Source organism: Colletotrichum destructivum, chromosome 6 (genome assembly GCF_034447905.1).
Source record: "Colletotrichum destructivum chromosome 6, complete sequence".
In the NCBI taxonomy this organism is placed as follows: Eukaryota; Fungi; Ascomycota; class Sordariomycetes; order Glomerellales; family Glomerellaceae; genus Colletotrichum; species Colletotrichum destructivum.
Genome location: NC_085901.1, coordinates 1,776,011 through 1,793,880, shown reverse-complemented (window position 1 = coordinate 1,793,880; position 17,870 = coordinate 1,776,011). Strand labels below are relative to the sequence as shown.

The 17,870-nt window shown below is 57.5% G+C and overlaps 3 protein-coding genes across 3 annotated transcripts; all 3 read left to right on the top strand.

Annotated features, from left to right (window-relative positions):
• The first annotated feature begins 639 nt into the window (after positions 1–639).
• CDEST_09733 (Putative mannitol dehydrogenase, 6-phosphogluconate dehydrogenase-like domain superfamily) lies at positions 640–2,521 on the top strand. The gene has a single exon (XM_062925892.1). The coding sequence runs from the start codon at positions 830–832 to the stop codon at positions 2,345–2,347; it is 1,518 nt and encodes a 505-aa protein (XP_062781943.1). The 5' UTR covers positions 640–829; the 3' UTR covers positions 2,348–2,521.
• A 2,724-nt stretch (positions 2,522–5,245) lies between these two features.
• CDEST_09732 (Putative ribosomal protein uS5 domain 2-type superfamily) lies at positions 5,246–7,671 on the top strand. Its single transcript, XM_062925891.1, has 2 exons — positions 5,246–6,346; positions 6,493–7,671. The coding sequence occupies exons 1-2, from the start codon at positions 5,712–5,714 to the stop codon at positions 7,454–7,456; spliced, it is 1,599 nt and encodes a 532-aa protein (XP_062781942.1). The 5' UTR covers positions 5,246–5,711; the 3' UTR covers positions 7,457–7,671.
• Positions 7,672–13,663: 5,992 nt separating this feature from the next.
• CDEST_09731 (Putative Zinc finger C2H2-type) lies at positions 13,664–17,870 on the top strand. Its single transcript, XM_062925890.1, has 2 exons — positions 13,664–15,414; positions 15,481–17,870. Exons 1-2 carry the CDS (start codon positions 15,255–15,257, stop codon positions 17,079–17,081), a joined length of 1,761 nt encoding a protein of 586 aa, XP_062781941.1. The 5' UTR covers positions 13,664–15,254; the 3' UTR covers positions 17,082–17,870.

Below are 17,870 nucleotides of genomic sequence, written 5' to 3'. Positions count from 1 at the left end.
TCAAGATTTGCCGCTGCCGAGTCATACAGCTAAGCATGGCTGGGCTGCCCAGGGCCTTAATCAAGTCTCGACCCACGCAGACCATGTTTATTCCCGTCCCTCCTCCCCCCCCCTTTTGCATCATGATGTGATCTGGACAACTCCACAACCCGTTTGGGCTCAACTTGGCCTGATAAGCTGGACCGGTCTCTCCTCGTCCCTGTTTAAAAATACCCAGCAGCCGGTTCCCCGAAAATAACCCACATAAACCGCCACCGGGACCCCCTTTTTTTTCTGGATCAAGACTCGAGAAAGAAAAAAAAAAAGACGGGGATCCTCCGCCGCCACTTTAACACACTTCCCAGCACATTGGCGGTGTGTGGGAACTCGATTTATGGATCCCTACTCCAAGGGCTTGACCGAGAGCTGATACAATGATACATCGATGCCAGTCAGTCACTCACTCACTCACTCAGTCTCTGCTTCTCAACAACCTGGAACGTGCTTCGAAATTTCTGTGGCCGAACTTATTCCGGTCCATATGTGTTCATAGATGAAAAAATAAAAATAAAAAACAAAAGCCCGAAGCTCAGGGGTAAGTAAAACCAGCGGTGAGCTCTCTGTCTGTCTTGTGACTTGAGTTTCTGTTCATACAAAACATACAAAACCAAGCGACCGACCTCTCCGGATTTCACTTGTTTTCACTTTCCAACTCCATCTTCTTCCCTCACTCAACTTCCCCCCTGTTACTTCGCCCATTGACTCTTTCCCTCACTCATCATCATCCATTCCATCCTCTCTCTCTACATCACCGTAATCCTCCTCCTCTTCCACACCTTCTCGGTTTAGAATGCCTCACAGCACCGAGTCCCTCAAGCTCAGCAGCAACAACTTGTCCGTCATCGCCTCGCAGGATGGCGACCGCATCGTGAGGACGCCGACCTACAGCCGCGGCGATGCCGTCAAGGAGGGCATCGTCCACGTCGGCGTCGGCGGCTTCCACCGCGCCCACCTCGCCGTCTACGTCGACCAGCTGATGCAGAAGCACGGCCAGCGCGACTGGGCCATCTGCGGCGTCGGCCTCCGCCCCAACGACGCCGCCATGCGCGACGTCCTCGCCGCCCAGGACCACCTCTACACCGTCATCGAGCGCTCCGCCAAGGGCAGCGCCGCCTCCGTCGTCGGCAGCATCAACTCCTTCCTCTACGCCCCCGACGACCGCGAGGCCGTCATCGCCAAGATGGCCCACCCGGACACCCACATCGTCTCCCTGACCATCACCGAGAGCGGCTACTACTACAACGAGAACACCCACGAGCTGCAGGCCGACCACCCGGACATCCGCCACGACCTCGAGAACCCGGACGCCCCCGTCAGCACCTTTGGCTTCCTCTACGCCGCCATGGCGAGGCGCCACGCCCGCGGCCTCAGGCCCTTCACCGTCATGTCTTGCGACAACATGCAGAAGAACGGCTCCATCACCCGCCACATGCTCGAGTCCTTCGCCCGCCTCCGCGACCCGGCCGTCGCCCGCTGGATCGCCGACGAGGGCGCCTTCCCCAACGCCATGGTCGACCGCATCACCCCGAGCACCTCGCCCAAGGACATCGCGTCGCTGGCCGACGCCTTCGGCATCGAGGACGCCTGGCCCGTCGTCACCGAGCCCTTCATGCAGTGGGTCATCGAGGACAAGTTCGCCGACGGCCGCCCGCCCTTTGAGAAGGTCGGCGTCCAGGTCGTCGAGGGCGTCCACGAGGTCGAGCAGTTCGAGAAGCACAAGCTGCGCCTGCTCAACGCCAGCCACTCCGCCATGGCCTACCCCGGCCAGCTCGCCGGTTTCAAGTACGTCCACGAGGTCATGGAGCACCCCGTCTACCGCGAGTTCGTCTGGCAGATGATGCAGCAGGAGGTGAAGCCCCTGCTGCCCGACATCGCCGGCGTCGACATTGACCAGTACTGCCACACCCTCATGGAGCGCTTCTCCAACCCGACCATCATGGACGGCATCCCCCGCGTCGCCCTCGGCGCCTCCGGCAAGATCCCGCAGTTCATCATGCCCTCCATCGCCGAGCAGATCTGGGCCACGGGACCCTTCCGCCGCCTGTGCTTCGTCGCCGGCGCCTGGTTCCTCTACCTCCGCGGCGTCGACGACGAGGGCAACGCCTTCGAGGTCGATGACCCCATGCGCGAGCAGCTGCAGGCCCTCGCCGCGGCCGGCGGCAACGACCCGCGTCAGCTGCTCAGCGTCAAGGTGCTCTTTGGCGACGACCTGCGCGCCGACGAGCGCTTCATCAACGAGGTTGCCAACGCCATGGACCTCATCTCCAAGGACGGCGTCATGGCCACCCTGCCCAAGTACGTCGACTAGACGGGGCATCCAACGCTGTAATGTTGATCGATCGGTCGAGGTGTTTACCGCATGGGACATGCGGCGGGTGTACTTTTGGAGTCCTGTTTTTATTATTATTAACGTTGTCATGAGCATGGGATAGATGGGATAGAGACCTAGAGGAGATTTAGCGATTCTCAGGGACACTTTGATAGATTTAATACAGCTAGAGATACTGACATCTTTTGTTGCCTGGTCTGTGTCCACTGGCTGTTGAGTAGAGATTCTACTGGAATGCAGGCAAGAAGTTATGTCAAGGAAAATCATTCACACATGAGAATCAACTCGTGACTGGACTCATCACGTCTGGTTGAAGCTGAGGACTTTGCTAACCCCAAATCCACTCTAGCTACATCTTGAGACTTTCGAGCTTGTACTCTGAAGACCAGTTGCTCACATCCGTGGATTCAGTCGATGTATCATGCCGTTTGGACTTCGTATAACACGACCAGCTGCTGTCCCTGTGACGGCTCCTCTTTTCACAGGAGAGAAGCTATACCTCCCTCGCCCCCTTGTCAGCTCGTTTAGCGTCTCCCGGTATCCCTCAAGCTCCAGGACCGCTCGCCGCTGCTAAGACATGGTAGAAGTGGCCCTCGAGGCACCGCCCCTGCGCCAAGCTCTCCCGCCGGTCTGTGGCGCCCTGAGTCGACGTTCCAGGAGGCGATCACCCCCTCCCAGGTACACGGATGGAGTTGCCGGATGTAATTGGGCTTGTGGGCTTGCATACCCGCATCCTTGGCATGCTCGGATGGGCTATATCTGTAAGTGACAGGCCAATCCCAGAGCTTGAGCATCTGCTCAATCCGGGCCGGGCTTCTCGCCGTCTCCGAATACGTTTCCATCAGTTACGATTGGTGAACGAGCAACGACCCCCCACCTGCAAAGCAAAGTCAAGCTTTCGAGAGGACAATACAGGGATTGCGGGAAAAGCGTTGAATGTTCCTGCCACCCCAGTGTGCATTGCGGAGAAGTGGTTTTCGATCGTCAGTTTGTCATTCTCCGAGCCAAGTCATGCCACTAGTATGAGCGAGGCCCCCCGGGTCCAAGAGTCAACGGCATACTGCATCGGGAACCTACCCCTACAACGTACGTCTGCATGTATCTTTGCAGGCTGTTGGCTTGTTGCTGTAGTCGGAGCAGCACATAAGGGGAACTTCCGGTGCCGCTGTAGGTGTGACTCGACAAAACTGGCAAACGAAAGAGATAGCTTTCCTGTCGCAAGTCTCTTGACATGCGGCTGGTTGAACATGACCAACCTGACTAAAAACCCAACTGTATCGATGGCCGAGCGCTAGAACAGTGCTGACAAACTCGTTGTGTATGGAGGACTTGGTTTTCTTGACTGGCTCTAATCACTCTGTCGTACATAGCTCTGTTGACACATGAAGTAGGAAAAGAAGAAGAAAGGTGCGTTGAGTGTCAATAAAAAGGAAGTCAGGGGAGTGGCCGGCAACATCAAAAAGATTGATTTCGCCCGGACTTGAACCGGAGACCTTCAGTGTGTTAGACTGACGTGATAACCAACTACACCACGAAACCATGGTTGTTGATGTAAAAGAATGACATCCCAGTACCTATATAGTATAGCTCTACCCAATCATTTGGTTTTCGTCTTCGTTTGCGATCGCTGGTTTACCTCGATCAGAATTCATTGACGTGTCCTTTAGCAAGAGCTGTCTAGAGCAAGTGTAACTTCCTACTGCCCATCATTGGAACATATGCATCTGGACAAGACATCGTCAGCCTTTGATGGGACCTGAGAAACGCCATGTCCGAGACGGACAATTGAATGCTTGGGTGAGAGTTTCTGCTCTCAGAACCCCCTGAAGGAGAAGAAAAGGACAAAAAAAAAAAAGAAAGAAAGAAAGAAAGATAGTCTCTCGCCCCCGACATCCCCGCGACAGCAGCTTGCAGAAGACCCCGGAACCCAGTTCGCCATTGCGCCAGGCCGTGGTTGGCATGCAGTCAAGTCACTCCCCCACTGGCGCGCGGCTTGGCTCTTGTCTCTGGGCGCTCTTCGCCCGGGGTTCTAGAACATGTGGCGTGAACTTTTCTCTCTCTCTCTCTCTCTCTCGTTCTTCGGCCTGGTCTAGGAAGTGCGTCTTCTTGTCGACATGGATTGCCCGGGGGTTGGTTCATTCGAGCCCAAGTTGTCAGAGGGACGGACAGAGATTTGCCAGCCCCCCTCCCCCCAGCGCTAGAGAGCTTTCGTGAATACAATCGAGCTTGGTGCGTGAGTGTCCGCAACCGAGGCAGCTCTCCAGTTCTCCGCCGGTTTTCCGAGGACGGCCCGCAAATTGGAGATGGAGGGGGGCATCAGGCCCGAAGCTGGAGACCCCGGATGGTGGAAATCAGCGCACCAAGCCTCTGCCCTATTCCTCGGTTGGCGGACCGGATGATGGGCTCTCTGTCCCTCTATCCCTCCCTCGCTCTTTCTCTCTCTCTCTCTCTTTTTCTTTTGTATCTATGTCTGTAGAATGTGAGCTGAGGTTCGTCCAACATGGTGGTGGTCTACCCCAAGAGCCTGGGCAACCAGCCACGCGACACACTTGTCGGAAGACTAACATAACGCTGACGGTGGAATGCCTGCCGAGGTGGGGAACAGTTGGTAGTCCAAGGTTTTGCAGCTCTCCCCTCTTCACGGGATGGGATGGGATGGGATGGGTTGCGCGACCAATTTCTGTTGTTGTCAACCTATCGTTTCCCATAGTCGAACCATGGCCAACTTCGGTTTTCTTCTCGTGCAGCAAAGACTAAAATAAGGTCCCGCCCCCCCCCCCCCCGGCTAAGAATCTTGGGGGCGAGACACATAACTTGTGCACATATTACATATTCCCACTCCGGGCCCCTCGCTGATCTCTCAGACGAGGGGCAGAGTTGCGGGGTAGAGACACACAGGCGCACCACTTCCAGCGCAGCAACGCCAACAAGAGGGAGGGAGAGAAGGAGAGAAATTGATAAATAAAAAAACACCAAAGCTCCATCGCGGGGTTATTACGGCGCCATCGTCGAGCAACCGAGTGTCGTTCCACCCCACCACCACCAAGACCAAGATACCTAGAAAGGGACCGTCTGCCCTCTCCCTCCTTCTCCCCCCCCCAAAACGTCATAAGTGTGAACCACTGCCCTTCTTCTGCTGTCTACGCACCCTTCTCTCTTTTCTCTCTTCTCTCCCTTCTTCTCTTGTTGTCGACCGGCCTTCCCATATCCTTATTCCATTCCAGCATCTAGATACCCAAAGGAGAAGCTTGACAAGACAAGAAGCTCTCAGTCAACTCCTTCGTCGACTCCCACTCTACCTCTACTCAAAGATCAAAAAAAGACGTCCCACCCATCGCCCATCATGGCCGGCCCCGTTCCCACCACGTCCTCGCTCGCCGACATCTACACCGAAGATGCCCTCCCCGTCCAGACGAAGCGCTGGTCCTCGCTGCTGTCGCAGTTCGAGGCCGAGTACGGCCACCCCGCCGCCGTCGTCGCCCGCTCCCCGGGCCGCGTGAACATCATCGGCGAGCACATTGACTACTCGCTCTACTCGGTCCTGCCCATGGCCATCACCGCCGACGCCATCCTCGCCTTCTCCGTCACCGACACCCCGGCCGACTCCGACACCTTCACCCTGCGAGTCGCCAACGCCCAGTCCGACAAGTACCCGGCGCGCACCTTCGAGGTGCCCATCGCCGGCGACGTGCCCATCGACGCCAAGGTCCACGAGTGGTCCAACTACTTCAAGAGCGGCCTGCGCGGCGCCCTCGGCCTGCTGCGCCGCAAGCACGGCGCCGCCTTCCGGCCCAAGGGCATGGAGATCCTCATGGACGGCAACGTCCCCGTCGGCGGCGGCCTCAGCTCCAGCGCCGCCTTCGTGAGCGCCTCCGCCCTGGCCGTCATGCTGGCCAACGGCGAGCAGACGGTCGACAAGACCGAGCTGACGGAGCTGGCCATTGTCAGCGAGCGCGCCGTCGGTGTCAACTCTGGAGGGTGAGTCTTTCCGAGGTCCCCCCCCTCCCCCCAAGATTGCCTGACTGGAGATACCCTTCCTTCCAGGCCATGCCACGCCATGCCATATCATGCCATATCATGCCATACTGTATTGGATCTCGGCTAACATCTGACGACCACTCCAGCATGGACCAGTCCGCCTCCGTCTTCTCCCAGCGCGGCTCGGCCCTCTTCGTCTCCTTCGTCCCCTCCCTGACCGCCCGCCCCGTCTTCTTCCCGACCACGAACCCGGAGCTCTCGTTCCTCATCGCCCAGTCCTTCGTCACCTCCAACAAGCAGGTCACCGGCCCCATCCACTACAACCTCCGCGTCGTCGAGTGCAGCATGGCCGGCGCCTACCTCAACGCCGCCCTCAACCCGCGCGGCACCGAGCTGCCCAAGGACGCCTCGCCGCTCGGCATCTCCCTGCACGGCTTCCACGACGCCTACTTCGCCCACAACAAGCAGCCCCAGCACGACGGCGCCTCCCGCGAGGAGGCCGCCGAGGCCCAGCTCCGCGAGCTCATCGCCGTCACCAAGGACACTCTCACCAACCCCGAGGGCTACACCCGCGAGGAGATCGCCGACGTCCTCGGCGTCTCGCCCGCCGAGCTCGAGCAGATCTTCATGTCCAAGCTCTCGGTGCGCGCCGACCGCTTCAAGCTGCGCCAGCGCGCCCTGCACGTCTTCGAGGAGGCCCTGCGCGTGCTGCAGTTCATGAAGGTCCTCGAGCAGGAGGCCCCGGCCCCGGCCTCGGACGGCGGCGCCGCCGCCGACACGACCGCCTACAACCAGCGCCTCGGCGCCGTGCTCAACGCCACCCAGGACTCGTGCCGCGACCTGTACGAGTGCAGCGCCCCCGAGATCGACGAGCTGTGCCGCATCGCGCGCGACAACGGCTCCTACGGCAGCCGGCTCACCGGCGCCGGCTGGGGCGGCTGCACCGTCCACATGGTGCCCGCCGACAAGGTCGCCGCCGTCACGGAGGCCTGGGAGAGGGAGTACTACTCCAAGCGCGAGCTCACCGCGGAGCAGAGGGAGGGCGCCGTCGTCGTGAGCCGGCCGGGCAGCGGCAGTGCGGCGTATCTGCTCAAGGACGGCGGTTTGTAAGGGAAAGAAAGGACGGGGGAGTGGTTGGTGTCTGTAGAGGCTGTTTCGATGGGTATGCATGTGGTGTGGTTTAAGCAGGGATGCGACGTGAGGATGTCTGAATTAAAAAGCGTTTCATGGTTTCAAAGAGCGTCGCATGGAGTCGGTTCTACGTGGGCTATATAAGCTACCCCTGAATTACCTCTGGAATATCTCTTGTGTGTGTGTGTGTGTGTGTGTGTGTGTGTGTGTGATTTTCTATCATCGTGCGGGACAAGGCAGATTCGCAAGGAGATGTCCGATCTACTCCCACGTGGCCCTCTACGATTCTGTTTTAAGCGCCGTTCATCGCGATGTCTCAATGTCGAACAGCTTTGTTAGGAGTTTGTCTGGCAGTTCCACGTCAGCGGCACATCTACACATGACAGCATTGCCGAGCTTTCTACAAATGGGTGAGCTCAAATCCTGGAAGCTGATTCCAGAGTCGCCTTCTTCATCCCGATCTTCATTCAAGGGGGGAGGGGGTTCGATTGATGATGTGGAGGATGTCATGGCCCAGTCCAGTGCCAAGGGCGTTGGCCCCCAAGAGGTACAAACACGGCAGAAGAAATGGGTTGCACAGTCGCTTTCGAGAATCTGCTGGAATATAGTCAACAGCAACCCAATCTCGGATGCAATTGGATTTGGATTCACCCCTAGCTAGATGGACAAAACAATCGATGCCACTGCTTAGGGCCCTAAGGCCAGGGGAGTTATAGAATGGGACAAAGCCAACTCATCTTGATCTTGGAGTGTCTTCACGCAAAAATTCGCCAAGATTACTGACCAGATGGGAATGTCTCCGTATATTCCACTACCCTTTTTGCACTCTCCGTCGTTCGAAGTGCAGAGAACCGTGGAGCGGCTGAGCAGCATCACGTCGAAGCGCTCGCTGTCTTGACACGTAGCAATCCATGGTACAAATACGGAGACGGGTCGACGACTCGTTGCCAAGAAATACAAACCATTACGCAGTGAGAAACCACCCGCAAACACTTCGCAGGGCCCGACAGGCTTCAGGCAACGGCGTTAGCGTTGCAGACATGACTTGGAGCCTGAGCCGGAACATGGCAAGTTCACCAACTGTCACGTCTGGCCACATCTGGGCCAGCCAACATACAGAAAGTGGAAGGCGACAGACGACGATGCGGTTCGGTCTGGGTGGTACGTGCCGCGGCTCACTAATCATCACGTAGGAGGAATCTTCGGAACGGGGTCGGCGAAAATTCATGGTTCGCACGGGAAGATCACCGGCAGAGAGGATGGCGAAAGAGGAGAGCCATCCTGAGGAAGGTTATAGCCAGCGGTTTGGCGATTGTTTTGACCTCGGCGACGTAGGACAGACGACGCGGCTCGGGCAGCACGACAAGTGTCGCAGGGCAAAGGGACGACCGGCGTTGGGCTTGGCGGCTCATGCGGGCGAACCCCATATCCTCTCTACAACGGCGACCCGCTACCTCTATCCATAGCCTATAGGCTCTGGAAGCTGGGATGTGTCATAGTGGGAGGATCATATCTTTCTTTCTTTCCTTCTCTCTTTCTCGGTACTTGCCGATGCTGACTCCTTGTTGAAGGGGAGGGATGGGGGGAGGGGGGAGAATATTGCAACGGAAGGGCCAACGCCAAGAGTCTCGTCTAGTCGCCGACGGGAGAATTTAATAAGTAAAAAGAAAAGTCTAAATATTCGCTCTTCTCAGGATGGATGGGAGCCGGCGGAGGTGTGTCCGTCCGGCTGGCACCGAAAGGGCTGCGCGCGACTCGGGGCTGACGCCGGACTTTGACCGAGACCAAGTCCGAAAGTCCGGCCGGGCGAGGAAAGGCTGGGAGAGATTAAAGTTTTTTTGTCCGGGGGGCGAGGCTGGGCTTGGTCGGCTTTGGGTCCGAACAGCCTTAACGGGGTCAAAACCGACATGGTAGAAGGGGGGTGGGTGGGGGGAAAGATCGAGAAACAAAAGAGGGAGGGCACCGTGTCAATGGTTACATGTTAAAGGCCGCTCTGGCGGTTTACTGATGTTGTTTCGTGAGACGTTCAAGCTCGATGCAGCAGCAAAGTAGAAACGGTGTCAGGGTCAGGGTCATGGGGTCGGAGGCGAGCGAGTGCTTGCCGGGACTGAGCAAGCGGACAACTGAATGACTGAACGACTGAACAACTGAATAGCGCGGAGTTATATGCCAACCAGGGAAAGGGGGGTTGAGTGAGAGAGACGGTTGCGGCTGAAGAGCAGGTGCGTTCAGCCGCTCGGATATTGGTGACACGAACCATAGTAGATTGCACGGGACAAAAATAAAAATAAGAATTGCGCGTTGGCGGCTGAGAGGTGAGGGCCATCAAGCTGACCACCCGACTCTTCTGCCCGGGTGTAGAGAGAGAGAGAGAGAACCCGCGGTAGTCCGAGGAGCCCTTGTGTTCTCGGGGGCACCGCGTTGAAGCTCATCGTCTCCGAGCCCAAAGTGTCGAAAGAGACAGTTGAAAAAGCCAGTTGAAGCTGTCGTGTGATGGGAGCTCTTTTGTCATTCACATGTGTCGTGTGGGATCGGGAGACTAGGACCGCTGCTATCGGAGGGTGGATGCCCCGCCCGGCCGGCCAATGGGTGGATCCGCGGGTCGTCACCCTAGTCCCAGACGGGGATCGGGCCTTTGCCGGGGGGGGATCTGGAAAAAGAATGTGTAATTGTTCAGTGTAAGACACATACACTCACACACTCGCACACTGGCGGATAGGAAAGGAGGAGAGGGCGCGATATCGAGCCACCACCAAATCTCGACACCGCGTGCCGGAGAAGAAAGAATGAGCGGTGTTGCGTCATTCAGATGCATGCTGCCAGCTGATGCACGAGGCTGGTTGGACCGAGCCTGTAGGAGAGGAGGGGAAAGGGAGGAAAGCCGATGCTGAATGGCGGCGGCATTCTCGAAGCATTCTCGGCTGGGACACTGGGCGGCGCTAGCGGTCATGGCGGTAAAGAGCCCGCAGCAGCATGCTGCTGCTGCTGCTGATAGGATGGTGGTTGTCGAACTCTGAAGGTGAAGCCCGAAGTGAAGTGAAGTGATGTGAAGTGAAGTGAAGGGGGCGACGGGGACGATGGGGACATGAGCTGCTGCAGGGTGTCGCGGCGCCCCCTGCAGCAGGCCGATGATCCCCCGAGTGAGTGCTGTTCCTGTTTAAAATTGGTCATAAAGGTACGGTAACTTGTTTGGGTACTTGGGGGGATGAAAAGTGACGAGTCTGCCGCAGGCGTGAAACGAGGCGGTCATCTTGCTGTTTGTCTGATGGACGTCTGAATCCCGAACAAACGGAGTAGCTCGAAACCTTGAGCGAGAGGTGATGCAGGGGGGGTGGGGGGGGTGGTCAGGTCAGGTCAGTATACGCACTCTGGACTCTGGACACAGTCACATGTATCTGATCTGGTTTGGAGCGTACAGGTAAGTAGAGTTCGTGGGCGGGATATTCTCAGTCTCGTTGGGGGGGGGGGGGGGGGGGGGCGGGCCAGCCGGGAAGAGCCTTGAATGCCGCCCAAGGCTTGCATCCGTTTCGCAAGTGCGCCGTTTCCCGGGGCCATCGCTGGAGCGGAGCTGACGCCGAGACGGAAAGGCAGCGAAATTGAGTTTGGAGAGGCAGTGCTTGTTGCTAACGTGATTTGGGGAGAGGAGAGAGGGGGGAGGGAGGGTGAGGCAGTTTTTTTTTTTTTTGGAAATGCCATTTGGAGCCATTTGGGGCCATTGGGGGTGGAGGAGGAGGAGGAGGAGGAGGAGCGGACGCACCGTGAAAGGCTTATCTAAACGGGCCTCTCCTTTGTATTAGTGCACTTACAGGTAGGTACTCTGTCGCATCCGCACGACATCGTATGGGGGAGAGCTCCGTGTACAGCGTAGATACGTGCGTTTATGTTGTGGACAGAGTTAGTTACAGTTCAAACACGGAGTACAATTGAAGAACAGAATGAATCAATGTTTGAATGGCTCATTGCAGGTTCATGGGGACCATGCTATGCTGGCTGCAGAATGACGAAGGAACTCGGTTGTTGAATACAGGTACCAGGGTTCCAGTCCTTGTTAGAAGCCAGTTGGCCTGCTATATGTGGCGCACCTCGCACTAAGAAACAAGCCTGAGGAAACCCGCCAAGTGCGCATGGTGTTGGAGATGTTGGAGAAAGTGGGAAAGGTAGAGTGAGAATGGGAGTGAGAGTGACGGAGTGACAGTGAGAGTAAAGAAAAATAAATAAATAAAAATGGAAGAAGAAAAAAGTGATCAAAAGTGAGAACAAGAAGTGAGCGTGAGCGGGAGCGAGAGAGGGACAGTGACGGTTGACAGTGACGGTTGACAGTGAAAGTAAGTGAGAGCATGAGATATTTCGTACTTGCCCAAAGTGGCGCATGGTTTCTTCCCTGCTTCGCGACTGCCAGGCTCCCCCCACGCTCTTTCCCCCAATCCCACATTACCACTCAAGTACGTACCCAAGTGCTTCGGTCCCCACCTACCTAAGGTAGGTAGGTATCTACGAATACAAGATACCTAACGCAGGAGTGCACAGAATGTCTGGGTAGGTTGGTACCTAAGGTACCTTAGGTAGGTAGGTAGGTAGGTAGGTAGGTGCGCAGGAAATCCCTCCACTCATCAAGCTTCAACTCGATCATTTCCGTGACACAGCATGAAGGCAAAACGTTCATCATCCACCGACCATTTGACCACCGAGTACCGACCACCGACCACCGACCACTCTACTGCTGACGCCCACTGCTGCAGCAGCCGTCTCGCCCAGAGCGGGAAGTTCTAGTCGGACAGAAGAAGCAACAACTCCTCTTAACATCACGCAACCGAAAGGAGGAAGTCGGGACAAACAAGCAAACAAGCAAGCAATGCGCGCCCACCGCCACCGTCCCACGCCACCACGTGCGTCCTCCTCGAAACCGGCCCTCAATCTTAGTCTCGTCCATCCTCCTGGACATGAATGGCTGGCTGATCTCTCTCTCTCTGTGTCGGCGTCTCTCCTTCACGTGTTTGCTTGCTTACCTCCTCTTCCCCCCCCCCCCAGTCAGTGTGACCGCCTGCGCGGGCTATCCCACTCAAACCAGCCCTGCTCGTCTCAGGGGTCTTGCGCCGATAACCCTGTCCGTGTCCGGGCTGTTCCCCCTCGACCTCGACGAGTCCTTGACCCGCATGTCCCGGCGCCGTCAATCAATTCTGGTTTCGGTGGGAGAGAATAGGATCCACGACGTCTGATTGGGGAGTCGGTCATCCAATCCAGGCACGACCGACTATTTGTCCCAAACCCCAGCCTCCGATGAAGCCGCTGTATCTCCCCGTCTACCCTGGCTTTGAGGCTCGGGGACGAACCTTTCTTGTCCTTTTCCGAACATGCTTACAGCAACCCGCTGCAGATAACTCTTGGGGAGGAGTCGCCGTCGTGTACCCCGAGAGCCTGTCTTATCAGACGTTGAGTTGAGGGAACGGGAGACGTGCTCGGTCGGGGGTGAGTGGGTGGGTGGGTGTCTGGGCGGCTTGCCGACATCAACTTGTCGACCCGGCGCCGCGTTACGATGGAGAGCTCGGAGTCGGCTGCCAGTCTGCCTGCCTGCCACCCACATCCACAATTCATTGTCCCGTCCTGTCCCTGTGCGGCGGATGGAACGAACCGATGAGCAGGCCACTGAGGCCAGAGTCCAGAGAAACCCAGAGGAGAGGTGACGGCAGCCAGGGGCCCCCCCTCGCATCGCCTGCAGTGCGTGTAACTACCACATCCAGGACAACCACCACCAAACACCAAAGCACACCACGGCGCACCTACAGGTACATAGTACACCACCATCATCCTTCCCTCTTTGCCTGGCCCATCCACCCTTGCTGCTTGGCCTGCTGCGCCGTGCTCCAATTGTGGCACCGGGGGAGGGGGGCCCAAGGCCCAAGGCCCAAGGCGCGGTACCAGCCCTGCAAGTTCAACACTCGTCTGCCTCATCCCGGAAGAGGCAGCGGTCCTATTACTGATTTCTCCATTTGCCTTTATCTCTGGACCACCCTCGGACGGCCTAGTGGTGGCGTCGCCGCCCACTAACCTGTCTCGTTATCGCACCCCCCGATGCGACCAAGACGTCGATACTCGCGCTGCCGGTCTGGGATCCCTTTGGATTGGCCCTACCTGTATTCCCCTTGACTGCTCGATGCAACCCCCTCGGCGGGCCTCCCCTACCACATTGTTCTGAGTTCATTTGGCATGGCAAAGTCGACGGGGCCCGTCGCAGCACGGCAAAACGAACAGTCCGCTTTTTCTCCAGGCCAAAGTCAGTAAAGAGTACGAAGCACGGAGTAGGGTTCGGGGGTCCATCAGGCAACGTAGGAGGGTGGACAAGAGGCAGAGAGTCTGACGATGAGCGATGGCTGCTCCGTCGGCGCAGCCCAGCCCAATCCGATCCAAGACCGTCTGAACCCACGCGAGCCAGGCTGTCAGGGGAGAAGACAGACGGCCGAGACAGCGAGATTGATTGAAGCGAGGCAGAGCAGAACAGAGCAGACCAGTGCAGAGAGGCATACAGACGCTACACTCACTGCGTTTTCCCTCTCCCTCTCAGCTCTCAGCCCAGCTTTCTTCCTTTCCACGACTCTTTTCTCCCTCTCTCTTTCTCTTCCCTTTTCCTTCCTCCACACTCGCTCGTTCGTTCGTTCGCCTTCTCCTCCCCTCCCCTCCCTCTCGTCTCGAATCGACAGGGCGATGCCAGCGACGAGTCAATCCCAACGACGAGCCATCTGGGAGACGTGGACCACAGACACCCTCCTAGCATCCTGCACGCCGACAGTCAAATAAACGCGGCTCCAACATAAACCGAGCGGGCTGCCTTGCCTTGTGTTTCCCCGTCGTCCCGCTCCTCCTCCCCTCTTCATCCCGTCCGATTTCTTGGGTCCAAAAGAGAGAGAGAGAGTGAGTGAGAGAAAAGCCACGAGCTAACTGAGGAGCGCCCGTCTTACCGTCGACGAGATCCAAGCCCAGCCTTCCGCGGCGCCCAAATCCAAGGACACGGACAGATATCCCGCGCATACGCCATACCAGCTGTCATCGACTCTGCGCACATACATTCACTATACACTACTACCACGGATACATCGTACACTACTCTACACACACTACACACGCACATCATCGACCCTGGCCTTCTCTTTTGACTCCATCGGTTCCTGCTTCTACGCCCGCACTAACGATCATCCCGTGTTGGATCACGGCAACTTGGATGCAGGTCCACAGACACACACAGAGACGGCAAAAGAGAAACCATCGAGACAGGCACTTGGTCAGTTCGGCGGGCATTCCATTGCTGCTACGACCGACACTTGGGGTTGCGCTGGTTTCTTCCCCTCCCTCCCTTTAGCAACCTTGCCCATCCCACACCATAATCACAACCATACTATCCGGTCCATCATCCGGTCCATCATCCGGTTCATACCAGAATCTTTCTCCTCGTTCCCACGTCGCGCCCAGCGCTAGATCCTAGACCCCCCCCGGCCGCTTGGAAATCTTGCACTCCACCTTCCGCACTCACACCCCCCCTGGTTCTGACTGCGATACACACTCCTTTTTTTTCTTCTTCTTTCCCTTCCTTCATTCTTATTCATTTGTCGTCTATCGTCGATAAATACACATACCATCACACACAAAACCCAACGGTCAACAGTACAATCGATCGAGTACTGGAAACCTCCCCGCTTTATAACATCGGTACAGGTTCGCGGGCGCTTCGTGTTGTCCAGCTCTCCACAGAAGACGACCCGACCGACATTGACGCATAACCGGGGCCATGTCCGCAAATGCTTGGCCCGGGGCCGATGGCTCCTCCCAGCGGCCCAGCCAACTGTCGCAGAAGGATATCGTTCTCGACCGACAGATGATCAAGCACCTCCTTGGCAGATACGGACCAGACGAACTGAGCCGCCTCATCCAGGAGACGACGGGGCCTCGTAAGTGCATCCTTTTTCTTCTTGGTGTTGACGCTTCCTCCATTGACCACCGAGCCCACACCGCAGAGTCGGACGGCGCATCCATCGTGTCTTCTGCACAGTCGTCCATCCTATCGGACGACCCCTCGAGCGTCTGGGACACCCAGAGCGTCAGGACCTTTTCTTCCGACGCGTCCTCCATCACTGGCAGCATCATCTCCAACGTTTCCCGGGGTACATCCAAGATTCTAGGTCGACGCAGTCAGAGCAGCAGCAGCAGCAGTGCCGCCGCAGCAGCCCAGGCACAGGCACAGGCGCAAGTACACGCGGCACAACAAGCTGCCCACCAGGCCCACCAGGAGGAGTCGTGGAATGACGTGCCTACGTCGTCCAACACGGCACCCGACGCCGCGTCGAGCACGACGAGCTCATCGAAGCAGAAGGGGGCCTTTATGTGCGGCTTTTGCAAGGAGGAGGACATCACCAAGACGTGCACGCGCAAGAACGACCTGAAGCGCCACATCGAGGACTTCCACAACGTCAACGCCCAATGGTTCTGTCGGCACCGCGGCTGTCAGATGGTCTTTGACTGGCAGGGCGCATACAAGACGCATTTGAAGCAGGCTCACGGCGGTTCCAGGATGTCCTTGGATGAGGCCAAGGTCAACCTGTGCCCTCAGGTCGTCTTCGCGTGCGGCTTCGATAACTGCCTGCAAGTCTTCGAGGCGCAGGGCGACACGGACGCCAGCTCCACGTTCAAGGAGTACGTGAGCCACGTCGTGAAGCACTTCGACGAAGGATCAAACAGCGGCGAGTGGACGTACTCGGCCAGGATACGCAACCTGCTTCGGCAGAACCAGGTGCAGGCTACCTGGAACGAGTCCATGTGGAACGAGGTCTCGCGCAACAGCCTGCAATGGAGCCCCCAGACGTCTGGCATCTTGAGGAAACGACTCGAGTGCCGCCACATTGGCGACGTCAAGCTGCTCGTGCAGTACGCCCTCATGCTCGGCTCCGACCCGGGCACTGCCGTCAAGTTCCGCGAGGACTTTGTCACACCGGTCGCCGACACGTGCACCCTGCACATGCCGGGCCATAGGTCACGACAGCCGAGCGTCGCAGCGCCCGAACCGGCCGATCCGTTCTCGTTCAAGATATCGCGCGGCGCGAACCCCGCCCTCGCCGCCTACATGGCCTCTCAGCGGAGAGTCTACGTGCCCAGACAGCAGCGGGTTGCGAGACCGCCGCAGCTTCACCACCCGCACCAGCAGCAGGTGCAGGTGCCGGCATCGAACTCGATGGCCAGCCACTCCCGGCTGTCGCACTCGTCCCACTCGAGCCATCACGGCCACCAGCAGCAGGGCCACCACGGCAGCCAGAACCACAGCACGCTCGGGCACTTCTTCCAGACGCCGCTGGACTCCTCGTCGATGTACGACCCGAATGGCAACGCCCAGGCCTTCGGGTCCAGCAGCGGCGCCATGCACCACGGCGGCATCATCGCAGACGACATGCAGAGTCTGAGGGGCATGACAGCAGGCACGCCCGAGTCTTCGGACGTGGAGATGCAGGACCCGGGCATGATGGCAGACTTTTCTTCGCAGTACGCGTCGCACGCGGCCAGTCTCGCAAGCCCGGCCATCTCGGCCCACACGGACGGCTTCTTCCCACCAGGGCAGGCTTACTAGACAGGGCGTTTTCACGAGCTGCGTCTCGGATCCGCTCGCCGGCCTCGGTGAGATAGTTCGTGGGAGAGCACCGACTGAGGGCGCCAGCTGGTCCATGTTGCCAGCATCAACATACTACTTCGGCTTTCATCTCGCGCAGCAGATGGCTTCTTCTTCTTTTGCTTTACATATCGTTTCGATTTTCCTTTGTCGGAGTTTTCTAGCAACGATGACATATACCCCCACAAACGGTCGACTGCCACATTTTCCTATAATTCCGCTGTATCTACGACCACAGACCTAGGACGGACATGACGACCGGACGAGAAAGAGGAGGGCTCTTTGTATATAACGATCATGGTCAACCGGGGTTGTGGTCGTCACGAGGCGGCTGATTCTCTCTCAGGAGACAGTAGGAAGATGCAGAACAGGTGGTCGAACTCTTGTTAGAGAGAAGGAGAGAGAGAGAGAGAGAGAGAGAGAAGATGGGATAAGAGGTATCGTAGAGTCAAACGGCGGGTCTCAAATCCAGAGCAACAGATAGACGTCGACTACAGGAGGCGGGGTGGGCCTGATCAGGGCCCAACAAAAGGTGATCATCTGGGTGACGTGCTGATGGCTTATTACGGCCTCACGTATTACACCCATGGCCGGAACAGTTAAAATCGAACATGTTTCCCCTACCAGCGCTAGGACTCCGATTTCCACTTCAAGGTTGAGATGAGATAACATTAGAGATGTCGCGACGTCTTTTTTTGCCTTTTGATTTTTCTATTCGCAAAATTTCCTAAACCCAAACCGACCGCCCTG

Coding starts and splice junctions, on each gene's coding strand:
- CDEST_09733 (XM_062925892.1), top strand. CDS start 830: ATGCCTCACAGCACCGAGTCCCTCAAGCTCAGCAGCAACAACTTGTCC.
- CDEST_09732 (XM_062925891.1), top strand. CDS start 5,712: ATGGCCGGCCCCGTTCCCACCACGTCCTCGCTCGCCGACATCTACACC. Junction 6,347..6,492: donor GTCGGTGTCAACTCTGGAGG/GTGAGTCTTTCC, acceptor CGACCACTCCAG/CATGGACCAGTCCGCCTCCG.
- CDEST_09731 (XM_062925890.1), top strand. CDS start 15,255: ATGTCCGCAAATGCTTGGCCCGGGGCCGATGGCTCCTCCCAGCGGCCC. Junction 15,415..15,480: donor CCAGGAGACGACGGGGCCTC/GTAAGTGCATCC, acceptor CCCACACCGCAG/AGTCGGACGGCGCATCCATC.